This window comes from Neopsephotus bourkii, unplaced genomic scaffold (assembly GCF_033783945.1).
Source record: "Neopsephotus bourkii isolate Nb327-2 ecotype Australia unplaced genomic scaffold, CSIRO-AGI_Nbou_v1 NB_1637, whole genome shotgun sequence".
Classification (NCBI taxonomy): domain Eukaryota; kingdom Metazoa; phylum Chordata; class Aves; order Psittaciformes; family Psittacidae; genus Neopsephotus; species Neopsephotus bourkii.
This window is the reverse complement of record NW_026902112.1, coordinates 6,186,357-6,200,914: the sequence shown is the minus strand read 5'-3', so window position 1 is coordinate 6,200,914 and position 14,558 is coordinate 6,186,357. Positions and strand designations below refer to the sequence as shown.

General features: G+C 41.0%; 1 protein-coding gene across 4 annotated transcripts in view; it reads left to right on the top strand.

Moving 5' to 3' along the window:
• The first annotated feature begins 462 nt into the window (after positions 1-462).
• The window catches only part of ZFAT (zinc finger and AT-hook domain containing), a 983,920-nt gene continuing 969,824 nt past the window's right edge, over positions 463-14,558 (top strand). For 3 of the 4 annotated variants that reach the window (XR_009728577.1, XR_009728576.1, XM_061374126.1), the window contains exons 1-2: positions 463-544; positions 10,283-10,453. Coding sequence is in view for 2 of the 4 variants with exons in the window: in XM_061374126.1 (XP_061230110.1) it covers positions 526-544; positions 10,283-10,453 (190 nt within the window). In the remaining 2 variants the exon portion in view is untranslated. Of the gene's footprint in view, positions 612-10,282; positions 10,454-14,558 lie in introns of all 4 variants that reach the window. The other variant, XM_061374127.1, reaches the window with a different exon arrangement.

Here is a 14,558-nt window from a genome sequence, read left to right as displayed (position 1 = left end):
TCCCATTCGCCTCCTCCTCAGGGTCCGGGGTACGGCTGAGGCTGCTCCGGACACGGTGAATTCACTCCAGCAGAGCGACCCTCTGGGCCCCCGCAGCCTCATGGGTGACCGGGAGGACACCGCCCTTGTCCCCATGTGCCTACAGCCCGTGTATCCCTCAGGAATTACCTCAGGACACCCGAAAGCGCGGACGCGCTTGTGACAGAAACCGCGCGCGCACAACGCCGCCGCCATCGCGCAGGCGCCGCGCGCACGCGCGCGTCCCGCCCTCACGCTCGCCGTACGCCACCGCAGCGGAAGAAGGCGCCGTGTCGGACACGGCAGATTCGCCATAACTCGCCACTCACGCAGTCGGGCCCTAGCCGCCGCACCGAGTCACATAAGCCTTTATTCACCAAAGCCGGAGGTCCGCGGGACCCCGGCACGCTACCGCGAACAGCGGACTTTGTTTTTACTCTTTCCGCGCCTCTCGGCTCTGAGCCAGCTCCCCTCCTCCCCAGGCGCCGCCGCTTCCCCGCCGCCGTCATGGAGGCTGCGGCCGCAGGTGAGCGGGGCGGCTCGGGGCCCGCGGAGCGCGCACGGATCCTCCTGCGGCGCGGCCTCTGCTGACGGTGAGGGACGGGGGGAGGGAAGTAGTTCCGGCGCGTGGCTGTCGTCACGCTTCATCCGCACGAAAAGTAGCTCTCTCACCGGCGGGAGGTTGTGCTGGCACACCAGAACCATGTTCATCGCTTCTTTGGGGGGGGGGAGGACAACGGGTGCAGGGTTCCCCCGGGGTGTGGAGCCGCCTTTACCCGCGGGGCCAAGAAGGGGGAAGCTCCACAGCGCGGGCCGCGGGATCTGTGTGCGGCCGCGGTCAAGGGCCCCGAGTGGTGCCTGCGGGGTGTCGGGGCTGGGGAGCCCAGAAGTGCCCCTGCTGCCTGTCCTGTTGAGGAGTCGGGGAGCACCTGGAAAGGAGCAGCTGCCGGGTGGTGTTTATAGTGGAGTAAGGCACGTTTGGGTTTAAAACACTCCTGCTTTCCTTTAGCAGCTTGTGTAAATAGTTTTAGCTCGGTTCAGCCGCAGAAGGGAGCGAGTTAAAAGGCAGACGTTTCCATTGCATTGTTATCGCAGTCCTTTATATGCCTTGTATTGGCCTGACTTGCACAGGGATTACTGTGTAAGTAGAACTACCTTGATAGCCACAATAACGCTGTGTACATGCTCTGCATTTCACAATCCCTACCTGTTCGTTGCAGTACACGTTTGTGAAGCACTGTTGCAATGACTCACCAGTTACCCTGTATGTTCAAATGTGGCTTTTGGTCCTTGCTCCTTGAGATGACATTTTAATATTTAGAATCCTAAGTTTTATTTCGGGCTGCCTTATCGAGTATTTGCAATTAGTTTACAACTCAAACAGGGTTTTGTGCCAAAGCAAATGGCACTATCAGAATAACTTGTATGTGAAGAGAATGTCTTAACAGGTGCTGTGTTTAAGTACTATTATGAAAGCATTCCAGGACTGTTTTATATTCCCTGATCTAACTCTAAATGAGGATCTAATTCTCTTACTACTATTGCTACTAATAAGTTTGTATTAATTCAGTTTAATTACTGAAAAGTGTTCTGAGGGTCACTGAACCTGGCACTGTCATGAGTATCCGATATGTTTGGTCCTGCAACTACTGACCTGTATTCAACTTCAAATGCATTTCTCTTACGTGTACTTCCAAAATCAGGTTTGAAGTGTTTCAGCCAGGGTATCATGGAATCATAGGTTGGTCAGGGTTGAAAAGGACGTTAAGATCATCCCGTTCCAACCCCCTGACATGGGCAGGGACACCTCACACTAGACCATGCCACCCAAGGCTCTGTCCAGCCTGGCCTTGAACACTGCCAGGGATGGGGCACTTCCTACTTCTTTGGGCAGCCTGTTCCAGTGCCTCAACACCCTCACAGTAAAGAACTTCTTATTTATATCTAATCTGAAATTCTCCTGTTTAAGTTTGAACCCATTACCCCTTGTATCCAGAAGTCAGTGACTGATCAGGCAGTTCGTGTTTGTTCTGTGTGCGATTACGAGTATTTTCGGCATCTCTGGTAGTGCGGTTGATGGTACGATACCGTACAAGTGTATTTTAGTGGTAGCTTCAGCAGTGGTGCATTTAGCCACATGAGGGCGATCTTAGCACATAAAAAACACAACATCTCGGCACATCCATTACGTTTTTTTATTTTTAATGATGGAAAAGCTCCCTTGTTTATATGTTTGATAAACTGGCTATTCTAAACTGCTGCAAATGACTTAATTTTCTAGCTATTAGAGCGTAGTTTTTAATCCGGTTCTGAATTTTGTATATTTTTAGCCAATATAAAATTGTCTTCTTTTGAAGAACTTTATGTAACTCTTCCCAGTAGCATTTGTAAAGCTAAAAGAAAAATACCACATATGCTTTTATTTGCCTTCATTATTTAAGCTTCAGTAGTTTTAAAAGCAAGTTTCTTTTGACAAATCTAATAGCAAACTAGTTAAATAAAAATATGTTTGGTTGTAGTAAAAGCGTGAGGATACAAATTGGATAAGAGCCTTGTGCCCTTTTCCTGCTGGGGTGGCTGTTCGCTCATGTAGCATGGGGCGAGTTCTGGTTTCTGGTCATATCTTAGACAAGTCTGAAGCCAGTCGATGTAACGTGGATGCTCAGTCTTCCAGTAACTGAAATTAATGTTCTAAAATTAGCTTACCAGAAGGCAGAACTCTAGCTTGTTACTAGTCTGTCTTCCTCTGTATTGGAGATAATGATACCTTTATGTCAAATGTGATGTTGGTGAAATATTACAGTGTTTGAATGCTGGAGTGACTGACCTACATTGAAGACTACACTGTGTAATGCTTCTACTGCAACTTAAGGCTGTGTGGAGACCTCACAGCATCCTTCCAGTATCTGAAGGGGGCTCACAAGGATGCTGGAGAGGGACTCTTCATCAGGGACTATAGTGACAGGACAAAGGGAATGGGTTCAGACTTGAACAGAGGAAGTTTAGACTGGATATAAGGCAGAAGTTCTTTATTGTGAGGGTGGTGAGGCACTGGAGTGGATTGCCACGGATGTTGTGAATGCTCCATCCCTGGCAGTGTTCAAGGCCAGGTTGGACGAAGCCTTGGGTAACAGGGCAGGTGTCCCTGCCTATGGCAGGGGTTGGAAGTAGATTATGTTAAGGTCCTTTCCAACCCTAACTATTCTGTGATTCTTAAAGTATCAAGATGTAGATCTTAATTTTGTGGCACACCTGATGTGTGTGTCTGTAGCAGTGCCTCCCAATGGGTGTCCAAATAGGCAAGTGTAAGGACAGGACAAGCCCACACTGGTATTTGCCCAGAATACTCCAGGCCTTCTTCTGGGCTTGTAGAACCCCAGTCAGAGTCTCTCCACTTTCTAGTTGTTTGATGGACTTTTCTTCCAAGAATTTTTAACATTAGGCAAACCTTTACCCCCCTAACCTTTACCTGCACAACTGTGTCCTTTCATGTTCTCTGCTTCTCCCAGTGCAGCAGCAGGAAGGGATCAGCTGAAAATCAGTCAGAGATGAGCTAAGAAAGCAGATAGTGGTTTTAGAGAGGTAATTTGCTGTGGTTTCCATGACACACATGATTTCATAGTTCTTCGTTTTATGCTTTGCTTTTTTTTTGCAGAAAAATGCTAATTTATATAACTGTTTCTTGTATGGAATTGTGCTCATTTTCATTGTCCTTATTGCTGGACCTTTTAAGGATTATTTTAGTGGTAGTAATAGTAATTCAGTTTAGATTGGGTTGGTTTTTTTTTAAGTTAGAGGAACAGTATGCAAGGATGTAAGCCCAGTATGGACTTCTCTCCTGGCTTTTATAGGCATTTGTGTTACAGGACGATTTGTTTTCTAGGACTGCCTATTACAACAGTAAGGTTTGGGGTTTGAGTAGTGCAGTTCTTAACTCTGTTTTGAGGCTCTTGTTAAAGTGTTTGCCAGAATTGTGAGATCTTGCATAGGAAACCTCTGCAAACCCTTAGAGAGCACAGCAAATTGAAAAAGCCTCTTTTGCTATGGGTTCCTCTTCTTTGAAGGGTCTTTTCATACACAGATTACTTTTTACTATAGGGACTCTTGGGCAGGACTGTTACTATTGAGGTGCTTTAAAAATTGTAGCGTTTTATTTTCAAGCTGATAAAATTTTCCATATTGGCCTGCCTGTTTTACATTAAATTTACAATCTGTATATGTCTCCTCTTGTGACAAAACTCTATAAAGATGTTTTCTTCTACTAAAGTTTTCTTTCACCGCTGCTTAGCTGTGTGATAGGGTATTTTTTTTTCTTCTGTCTTCTAAAACCCTCTTTGATGATTAGCATCCGATCTGATGCTTTTAAATGCTGCTTTCAAGGACTTAACTCTTCTTGGAACCTTTTTAGTCCTTTTTGTGGTTTGTTTTTGTTTTGTTAAAGACTCTTTTTATCTTTATATAGTTCACATTGTTGAAGTTAAACGCAAACATTTTGCTTTTTATCACTTTTAGAGCATTTTGAGTATCTCTTTAATCATGGTTACAGAGTAGCTCTCAAATACTGTCACTTTGAGTGGGGTCCTGTGTTTTCTTTAAATAAAGAGTTTTTTTCTCCTTACCTGGTTTCCCTGACTGTTTGCTGGGAGACTACCCATTAGTGGTGTCAACATTTAATCATGGCATCCTGTTCTGACCTGACATTTAACCGATAAATGAAGCCTACAATAGATTGTTTTTATATGTCATTGTAACTTCTTTTATCCCCTTCAGTGAGTCATTCTTACCCTTTTATCCCCTTCACAGTCGTTCTTACCCTTGTGGTCAGACTCATGTAGTCCTAACACTGCATTTCTGTGCAATGTGAGTATTTCATTCCTCAGGGAGTTTGTTACTTGTTAAAATAGCCTGGTGATCAGATTTGACCCTAAGCTGCTTCTAACAGAAGGCATTACTTCATAAACAATACTTTCTGTCCTCAACATTTTAAGGTGGTCATGTCCAACTGGCATCACAGCAGTATTTTTCAGCAGCTTGTTTGAATGCATGTCTCGTCAGTAATCATAGAATCACAGAATGGTTTGGGTCCGAAAGGACCTAATGATCATCCAATTCCAACCCTCTGCCACGGGCAGAGATGCCTCTCACTAGACTGTGTCATCCAAGGCTCTGCTCAGCCTGGCCTTGACCGCTGCCAGGGATGGAGCATTCACGACTTCCTTGGACAACCTGTTTCAGTGCCTCACCACCTTGTCTACAGGATACCTTATCTCGGGCTTCTTGTGTTATCGCAGTAGTATGTATGTTTGTCTTTTTACAAACAACTGTAAAGAAACAGTAAACAGATTTTGTTACAACTGTTCTTTGTTGTTTCCCATTAAAATTTTATTAACTTCTATGTCATCATTGGAAAACAGTCTTCATGGTTTTACCACTGCAAGGTGAATCACTTCAGTCTTTGTGGTCACCTGTCCTTCAGACTGTAATTTTAAAGTATTTTCATAATCTCTTAAATTTGGCTAAAGCCTGATGCTCCTCTCTGTATTGTTCTCAATTTGTCCTCTTCCCTTTGGTGTGTACAGCACTATCACATTAGTTCTGCTCGCAACCGCACCATTATGCATTCGTGTCCCAAGTGCTTTTCCCCCTCTGCTTTTGTTCTCTCTGTCCTGATATATTTGTACTGCTTAGATTTTTAAATGCAGGTTATTCCTTAATCAGAAGCATTCACAAACTTCAGTGTAATTTAGTCTTACACAGCTCTCTGTAATGTCTGAGAGCCTCTATAGATGTAGTTTACCTGCTAAACTAAGCATATGACTTTGTTAGAAAAAATGTTTAGTGTGTAGTTAGGCTTTCCATAAAGTCATATTAAGCAGTGTAGATCTTGGTACCATCTTTCAGTTTTTGCAGGAGTGCATCCTATAGCAACACTGTCATAACTTCCTTCCTTCCTATTAAAGAACATTTGTGGCAATTAACTACAGAGAATTAAATTACCATGATTTTAGCCAGCAGGTAAAAGTGAGCACAGACATGGCCATGTGCTCCTTTGCTTTGACTGGATATGTTCTGTGTTGGGGGTTTGGTCTCAGCAGTTACTTTATGCTGGTGAATTAAAGTGTTACTGTTCAGAGTGGTTCAAATTCAGGTGAAGGAAGCCCTAAAATAGGTTTCTGTTCTCTTGCCTGCTGCTTTTAGAACAGTTAGTTTTGAATAGGTATTGTTGTGATGCTGCGTTCTGATAATAGCACATAGTGGCATGTTTGATATACTTCTTCCTTAATGTTTACTGAAGACAATGCTTTGAATTTGGAGATCTGCCAGAATTCTGCACGTTAATTTCTGTATGAATCAAAATAGAGAAAACAGCAGGAGACAAGTATTGATTTATTTAATTTTTTACTCTATAAAATTAAGAGAAATGAAATTAGTTTATATTGACATCTTCATTAAAATAACTAAAATGTCATAAGGTCGAGGAAGAGGTTTAAGGAATAAATTAATGGCTAAATATAGCCTTCTGAGCCTCAAGTGGATGTAATCAAAACTTGATTCATTTAAAGATCCTTTTTTGTAACATAAAAAACCTGACAGTTACTTGGAACTGTTGGAACAAGTCCAGAGAAGGGCCACGAGGATGATCGGGAGACTGGAGCACCTCCCATATGAAGATAGGCTGAGAAAGTTGGGGCTGTTCAGCCTTGAGAAGAGAAGGCTGCGTGGAGATCTCATGGCAGCCTTCCAGTATCTGAAGGGGGCCAATAGGGATGCTGGGGAGGGACTCTTCATTAGGGACTGTGGTGACAGGACAAGGGGTAATGGGTTAAAACTTAAACAGGGGAAGTTTAGATTGGATATAGGAGGAAATTCTTTCCTTTTAGTGTGGTGGGGCACTGGAATAGGTTGCCCAGGGAGGTTGTGAATGCTCCATCACTGGCAGTGTTGAAGACCAGGTTGGATGAGGCCTTGGGTGATATGGTTTAGTGTGAGGTGTCACTGCCCATGGCAGGGGGGTTGGAACTTGATGATCTTAAGGTCCTTTCCAACCCTAACTATTCTATTATTCTACTTCCATTTTACTGAAATACTGAAGCAGCACTTGTTGCTCAAAGGTATTGAAACCACAGTCATACATTGCACAGGATTGAAAAAATGTTTCCTTGCTGTGTTTCCTGTGAAAATATTTATTTAAATCTGGACTAGTTTTTGCCATACAATGGTTGAAAGTGCGTATGTCATAGAATCATAGAATGGTTTGGAACACTGCCAGTGATGGAGCATTCACAACTTCTCTGAGCAACCCATTCCAGTGCTTCACCACCCTCACAGTAAAGAACTTCCTTCTTATATCAAATCTAAGCTTCCCATGTTTAAGTTTTAACCCGTTACCCCTTGTCCTGTCACTACAGTCCCTAATGAGGAGTCCCTCCCCAGCATCCCTATAGGTCCCCTTCAGATACTGGAAGGCTGCTATGAGATCTCCATGAGCCTTCTCTTCTCCAGGCTGAACAGCCCCAACGTTCTTAACCTATCTTCATATGGGAAGTGCTCCAGTCTCCTGATCATCCTCATGGCCCTTCTCTGGACTTGTTCCAACAGTTCCATGTCCTTTTTATGTTGAGGACACCAGAACTGCACACAATACTCCAAGTGAGGTCTCATGAGAGCAGAGGGGCAGGATCACCTCCTTCGACCTATTGGTCACACTCCTTTTGATGCAGCCCAGGATACAGTTGTCTTTCTGGGTGTAGGTGTACTTTTTGGGCTGTGAGTTCACAATGTCAATAATACATTACCTGATTACCGTAAATAGCATTAATTTCAGTGATTTTTCTAAGATAAATGTTTCTTTCTCCTCCTTTCTTTCCTTCCCAATCCAGGTTTAAAGCCGAACATCATAGGCAATTTTTATACTTTGTGAAGGGGGCTGGAAATGAAGGAACCTGCTTCCTAGTCTGCACCTTTCTCTTTGTTTTTAGTAATCCATTTGTTGATTTCCCTTAGCTGTGTTCATGCTCAGTGTAAAGAAAAGACTTAGAAATATGCTGGGATCTTTGGAAAAACGAAAACAAAGTAACTTCACATAGAGCTTAACATTTCTCTTTTCCATGTAAGAAGAAGGACACTGGTGTTATTTGCTTCAGTGTACCTTTAGCACAGTTTACATGGGCAATGTGAAGATAATGGATTAACACAAAGTGTGCTTAGTAAAGGGAATGTTCCCATTTGGTTTTGGCTGTAATTCCTGTTGTTTGTTTGCCTGCACACTTGATTACTGTGCCTTTCTTTCTCTGCATATTTAATTGCTGTCTAATTAATTGCTCTGTTGATTTCCCACATCATTAATTATTCATTAATCATTGATTCTCTGCATAGCTAATTTACTTATTGCTTATTTGATTTTTACACTTAATTGGCTATAATTCATTACTCTATTGCTACACCACCTAATTAGCAACTGGTTAATCAATTACTGTTTTCTTACTCCTAATCTAGTTGTTTAGGCCTGTGATCAGCAGGGTTTATCCTCTGCTATCTGCCAGGTTGGACAGAGCCTTGGGCAGCATGGTCTAGTGGAAACTGTCCCTGCCCATGGCAGAGGGGTTGGAACTGGATGATCCTAAGGTCCTTTCTAACCCAAACCATTCTATGATCCGACCTCCTTTTCCAGCCATTCTTCCTAAAATAATTTCTTTACTCAGGTTTTGTTTCCATCTCTCCTCTCAGCAAAACACATGGATCTTCTGCATGTTCTCTTGATGCTTTCTGCACCTTCACTAACATTGTTCTCTGCCACCTGGTCTGTTCACCCCTGGTTTTGTTCCAACTTTACTTCTTTTTGATGGGTTTGTGTAATCAGGCACTTTAAACAACCACAGAGACGTTTGGGAATTCTTCTTCCAATATCTGAAGGGGTACCAGAGAGGGTCTCTTCGTTAGGGACTGTAACGATAGGGCAAGGTGTAATGGGTTTAAAATTAAACAGGGGAAGTTCAGGTTAGATAATAAGGAAGAAGTTCTTTACTGTTAGGGTGGTGAGGCACTGGAATGGGTTGCCCAGGGAAGTTGTGAATGCTCCATCCCTGGGGGTGTTCAAGGCCAGGCTGGACAGAGCCTTGGGCAGCATGGTCTGGTGTGAAGTGTCCTGCCCATGGCAGAGGCTGAAACTAGATGTTCTTAAGGTCCTTTCCAACCCTAGCTGTTCTGTGATTCTGCCCAAGTCCTCAGTGGGAGGAGTAAGAAGGAAGGTGGTGTGTGAGTACTGATTATAGCTGTTCGAGGAGGAGACAGGAAACACAAAACATTGAGACTGAATTTTTAGGGAAAACAACCAGCAAATCAGGAAGCAAAAACAGTGGCAAATAAAACCTCAAACCAGAAGTGTCATCCAGGTAATGGAATATCCATGTTCGGTGTTAGTTAAACCTTTAGGTAAATGTTCATAGGTTTGTAGTGTGAATTTTAAATGTGTATTTGCATTTAGAGAGAACAGTTATCTACTGCATCAGGAACAGGCTTCATTCACCTTTCCTACTCTTCTTAAATAAAAGAAGAATGCTGACTAGAGCTGAACTAGTTCAAAGGAACTTTTCCACTGTAAACGTATGGCAATCAAACTAGAAATGTGTGTGAATTGATTCGGAGAAAACTCCAGGAACAAACTTGCCAACAAATTTTCAATCTGACAAGCAGGTATTCTTTATTATAAGCTCAAGACAGCAGAATGCCTGACAAGGAACCCTACTGAGCTCCTAAGAAGTGTATTATCCATTACAGAGCTGCCTGTGTGTGTAATACAGAGCGCTTCAAATAACAGGATCAGGTATTTGTGTTGTTTTGCAAATACATCTTCAAAGAGATGAAGATATCCTCTGCCTTTTACGTAGTTGTATTATTTCAAAGATAAGGATGCTTTTGTTGTAGGTGCAAATGTTAGGTTAGGTGTCTTCTTAGGGGCAAATAGATACAAGAGAGTCAGCTCTGCTGTTCTTAACATTTAGAACACTTTAAAGATGGATTTTTCTGAGTGGGTGATTTGTTCTCCCTGTGAGGATGTGCGTAGGAGTTTAACCATTTCTTAACTGAATTAATTGGGGATTTATTGTGAATGTCTTCGTTTAACAGTGTAACATTCTTTGTTTCAGCTCATTACTGGCTGTCTAGTGTGTTTACTGATGGTTACTGTGTTAGCTGAACCAAAACCTCAACAACTACGAGTAATATAAACAAGTGATTAACTGCTCATTTTAAACTTGTTTTTCAGGGATCAATTCCATCTTCATGTGTAAGCTTTGTAACTTATTTTCACCAAATCAATCTGAACTGCTGTCTCATGTCTCTGAGAAGCATACAGAAGAAGGGACCAATGTGGATGACATCATTATTCCTCTCCAACCACTAACAATATCCACAAACATCAACAAAGATGGAGAAGGTATGTTGATACATTGAGAGGAATGTAATTTTTAAAGTAATTTAGTTTTTTAATAAAACAACTGCCACCTTTAGTTTTATTCAGTTCGAAATAGGTCAGAGGACAGATGTGGATAAACTCAGCATGTGATAGGGAATGATGACATTGGGCCATTAATTTTAAATGTCAGGTATAGCAGAGTCTACTTCCAACAGCTTTAATCTGACCTGTTTTATAGCAGTGGAAAGCAACCAGGCCACCATGGATGGGGACATGTCATGAGGCTTAGGAATGGTGGTGTGCTTTTTGAGTGATCTAACTTGCTTGTTGTGGTTCAAATACTTCTATTAAAAAAAAAAAAAGTGGCATGATTTGTATTTTATAACTGTGCTTTGATATTGGCACTGGTAAGTAAAGCAATCTGGTAGTCAAAGGTCAAATTAGTTACACAGAACAATTTTACTCTGCAGTGGAAGAAACTACATTAATTCTGTTTTTAACTGATTTTTATTGCAATCCCTTATAATATCACAAATATTCTGAAAGTGAATCAGAATTTGTGATTATATCTTCTTTTAGGCCCTTACTGAGCAATGGATTTATCTTGCTGGGAAACCTCTTCCTTGACAAAACTACTATGATATTCTAATTGTTATGTTCTCTGGATTTTAAAAACTGTGTGCTCATGAATAAAACCCACTCTAATATCATACTTAATAGATTATTTTTTTAATCATTAACAGAAGCATGTGATATTTCTTCATTTATTTACCAGCATTAATTCAGCAGTTATATTAACTTCCTCAACATAAGAAGATATTTCTAATAATAGTCATATAGTATTCAACTATAGCTGCTATCTATTCAGGTGATTGGTGAGGAAAAACTGCACCAGATTACTCTTTTACAAAATGCCTAAAAATTAGCAGTGCATCAGAGATGAGTAAATATCAGATCTGCATCAAGTTTCAAAATGCCATTCTAATTTTATTTTAATTCTACAGAATGAATTTTCCAGACATGCAGAATGCATCTTCCTTTCTGAAATCTTTGTTTCCTGTTATCCCTTGACTAAATTGTGTTTCTGAGTACAGCTGGACTAGTACTTTGTAGTTTATTCTCACTCCTTTTAGTAAAAAGGCTTTTCTGTAAAGGTCTATCAGCATTTGTGTCAGGGACTATCTGCACTTTCTGTATGGTAAGTTATTAAGCATGCATTGTACGTTTATGAGAATAGTATGTAATTCCTGTTATGATATGAAGCAGCAGAAATTAGACATATGCAGCTGTTAAGAACTTTGCAAATCTAATATGTAAAACACAACCTTCATCTGCTAAGTTGCACATTCATAAATTACCTTTTCTATTGGTGAATATTTTTCATCATCTTATATGATCATATGGTGCCGCCTTTTTCAGATTACGTAGCCCAGCTCTCTGCCCTCTGCTATCAGTAAGAATGTCAAGGTAAATAACTTTCAGATAGTTTTCAACTTGTATTCTAGAAATATATTTCATATCTCTTCTTTCCCATCACACAGATTGCTCAGAGGAGAGGGTAGTTTGTTCTGAAGTGCTGTTCAGTTATTTCCTGTGTTCTGTTTAGAAAATAGGGAATTTGGGGAGTTCTTCCCAGGCATTTTTTCCCTCCTGTTATGGAATCTGCAATGATAAAACTTCTAAAATGTATATTATAAATTTTTTCTCAGTGGACTCTTTTTATAGTAATTCAGTCTTGTCTCTAAAAGTAGAAGTGATTGATAAATGATAGTCTTAGAAACTCCCTTTTAGTACTCACTGACTGATAGGTGAACATCTTATCCTTTGAAAGCACAGTTTCTCTTCCAAGTATTGATAAACACTGTAGCTCCTCTAGAATTGGTATAAACGAGTGAACACTGAGTTGTTAATGGAGCTCTTTGTTCTGCCGGAGTAATAAACTGATGATTTTATAAGTCCTGTGAACAAGCAGAATGTTAGGCAAGTAATATGTGGTTATTACTCTAATGTTGTTTTATTGGCAGAGCTCTCTGCTGAATTTTATTTAGTCATGCCACTTTTCCATAGTTAGGTCATGATCTATTCAGATCGTTTGTTCTAACTGTTTTGATAAGGTGGTATTTGCATTTTGCTGTCAAGTAGAACCAAAGGTTTTAGGCAGATGTTGCTGTCATACAAATTATGCATAGGTCGCATTGTGTCCAGCGCTGGAATGTGACATCTTTGGGAAATGACAGGTATTCACTTATCAACTGCAGTCACTCATGCTCACTTGTGCTTAGGATTTTGTCATAACTGTTCACTGTGATCTCCATCTTCTTGAAGTGCTGGTCAGAACTCTGGTTGGTTGTTTTTTTTTTGCTTAGTCAGATTGGTAATGATTTGAGGGACAGCATTAGAGGCCCTAGCATCATCTATTTGTAATATTATTCCTTGATGGGTCATCAGTTGTTTCAGGCTATATCTGCATTATGGGATGCATGCTTTATTGATTATGAAACCTTGAAGACAGTTACAGTCTGGGTGTCATCACCCCTCTTGGCTGATAATTGACAAAACTACTTGCACTGGAGTGCAGTAGCACAGAAATGCAAAACACTGCGAGGGAGGGTTGCAAAACTTACATGAAAGGGTTGCTTTTTCTCCTGCTGATAATAAGGCTTTTGGTGTTATCAGAAGGGTAGATTTAAATCAGACATTAGGAAGAAATTCTTCCCTGTGAGGGTGCTGAGGCGCTGGCATAGGGTGCCCAGAGAAGCTGTGGCTGCCCTGTCCCTGACGGTGTTCAAGGCCAGGTTGGGCAGGGTTTGGAGCAGCCTGATCTAATGGAAGGTGTCCCTGCCTGTGACAGGGAGTTGGAACTGAGTGAGCTTTAATGTCCCTTCCAATCCAAACCATTTATGATTCTATGATTCTGTGATTCTGTATTTAAGCAGGCAGGTACTCAATCACTCCTATAACAAAACAGAAAGCTTTCTTTTTCACTTGATATTAGCTACATGACTAACTCAAAACTGTGCTCTCTGTATGTGGGTATTTCTTTGCCTCATATATGTAAGGGAAATGTTGAACAGATTTTGAATAAGATGCTGCCGCCACCTCCTGTTCTATTGCATCATCTTCCTCTAAGATTCCTTGAGGTCATTTATTTTTCCATATGCTCTAACTCAACCAATTTAGTAAGGTCTTTTGGCACATGTACTTGAAAATTATTTGGGGGTTGTATTTTATTTAATATTCTCTCATGATTTTTCAGACTTTTACATTGTCAGTCTCCATTTATCAGGCAGAAGGTAGGCTACTGGCTTGATAAATACTCAATAAAAACCCTGTATAGTTCTTAATATTTATTCTTGATATACACTGGTGAAGGTTTCTGGTATAGGAGGAGAATAAATGTAAGTTCATTGTAGGAGGCACAATTTATGTATGGCATAGACCAGTCTTTCTTAGCTTAAATAATCGCAGGATACTTTCAAGCTTTTAGAACTGCAACAGTTGCTTAATTACTGGGCATTTCTCTCTTGTAACCTGGAAGACATATTTCATACTTAGCCCATCTGCACTGTGAAAAGCAACAAAAAATGTACCACCAAATCCAAACAAGCCCTCAAACCAACAGTAAAAGCATTAAATTCTATGGAGAATAACTTTATTTCCTATTTTTGGACAAATCTCAAGATTTGGAAATATTTTGGTATAAAAGAACAGCTTTAAGGGACTCCTTTGCTGTGACTGCCTTAAGCTGAAACATGCCAAAAATTTAAGTTTGCTTGTTTTATTTCTGAGCCTTACAAACAGAGTTCTTCACGAAATTTTTGTATGTGCCTGTCTCTGATTCTAAAAGGTGATGGCTGACAGGAGCTTCACCTCTCCTGTGTTTCACTCAGCACGTATAATGCACATTATGCTACAGGGTTTTTGGCAATTACAATGATGGTATCAAGCTCTTTTTCATTCTGAAAGCTGGAAGTCACTGCACATAAGTGAAAGTTCTTTAACTGGGATCGTGGTCACCCTGGGATCCAGAGACAATGCAGGCCTTACGTGATCTGAACGACACTGAGGAGTAGTTTCTCTGTTTCTTCACTATAGAAGACAAATGTTAACTAATTTAAAAGCTCAA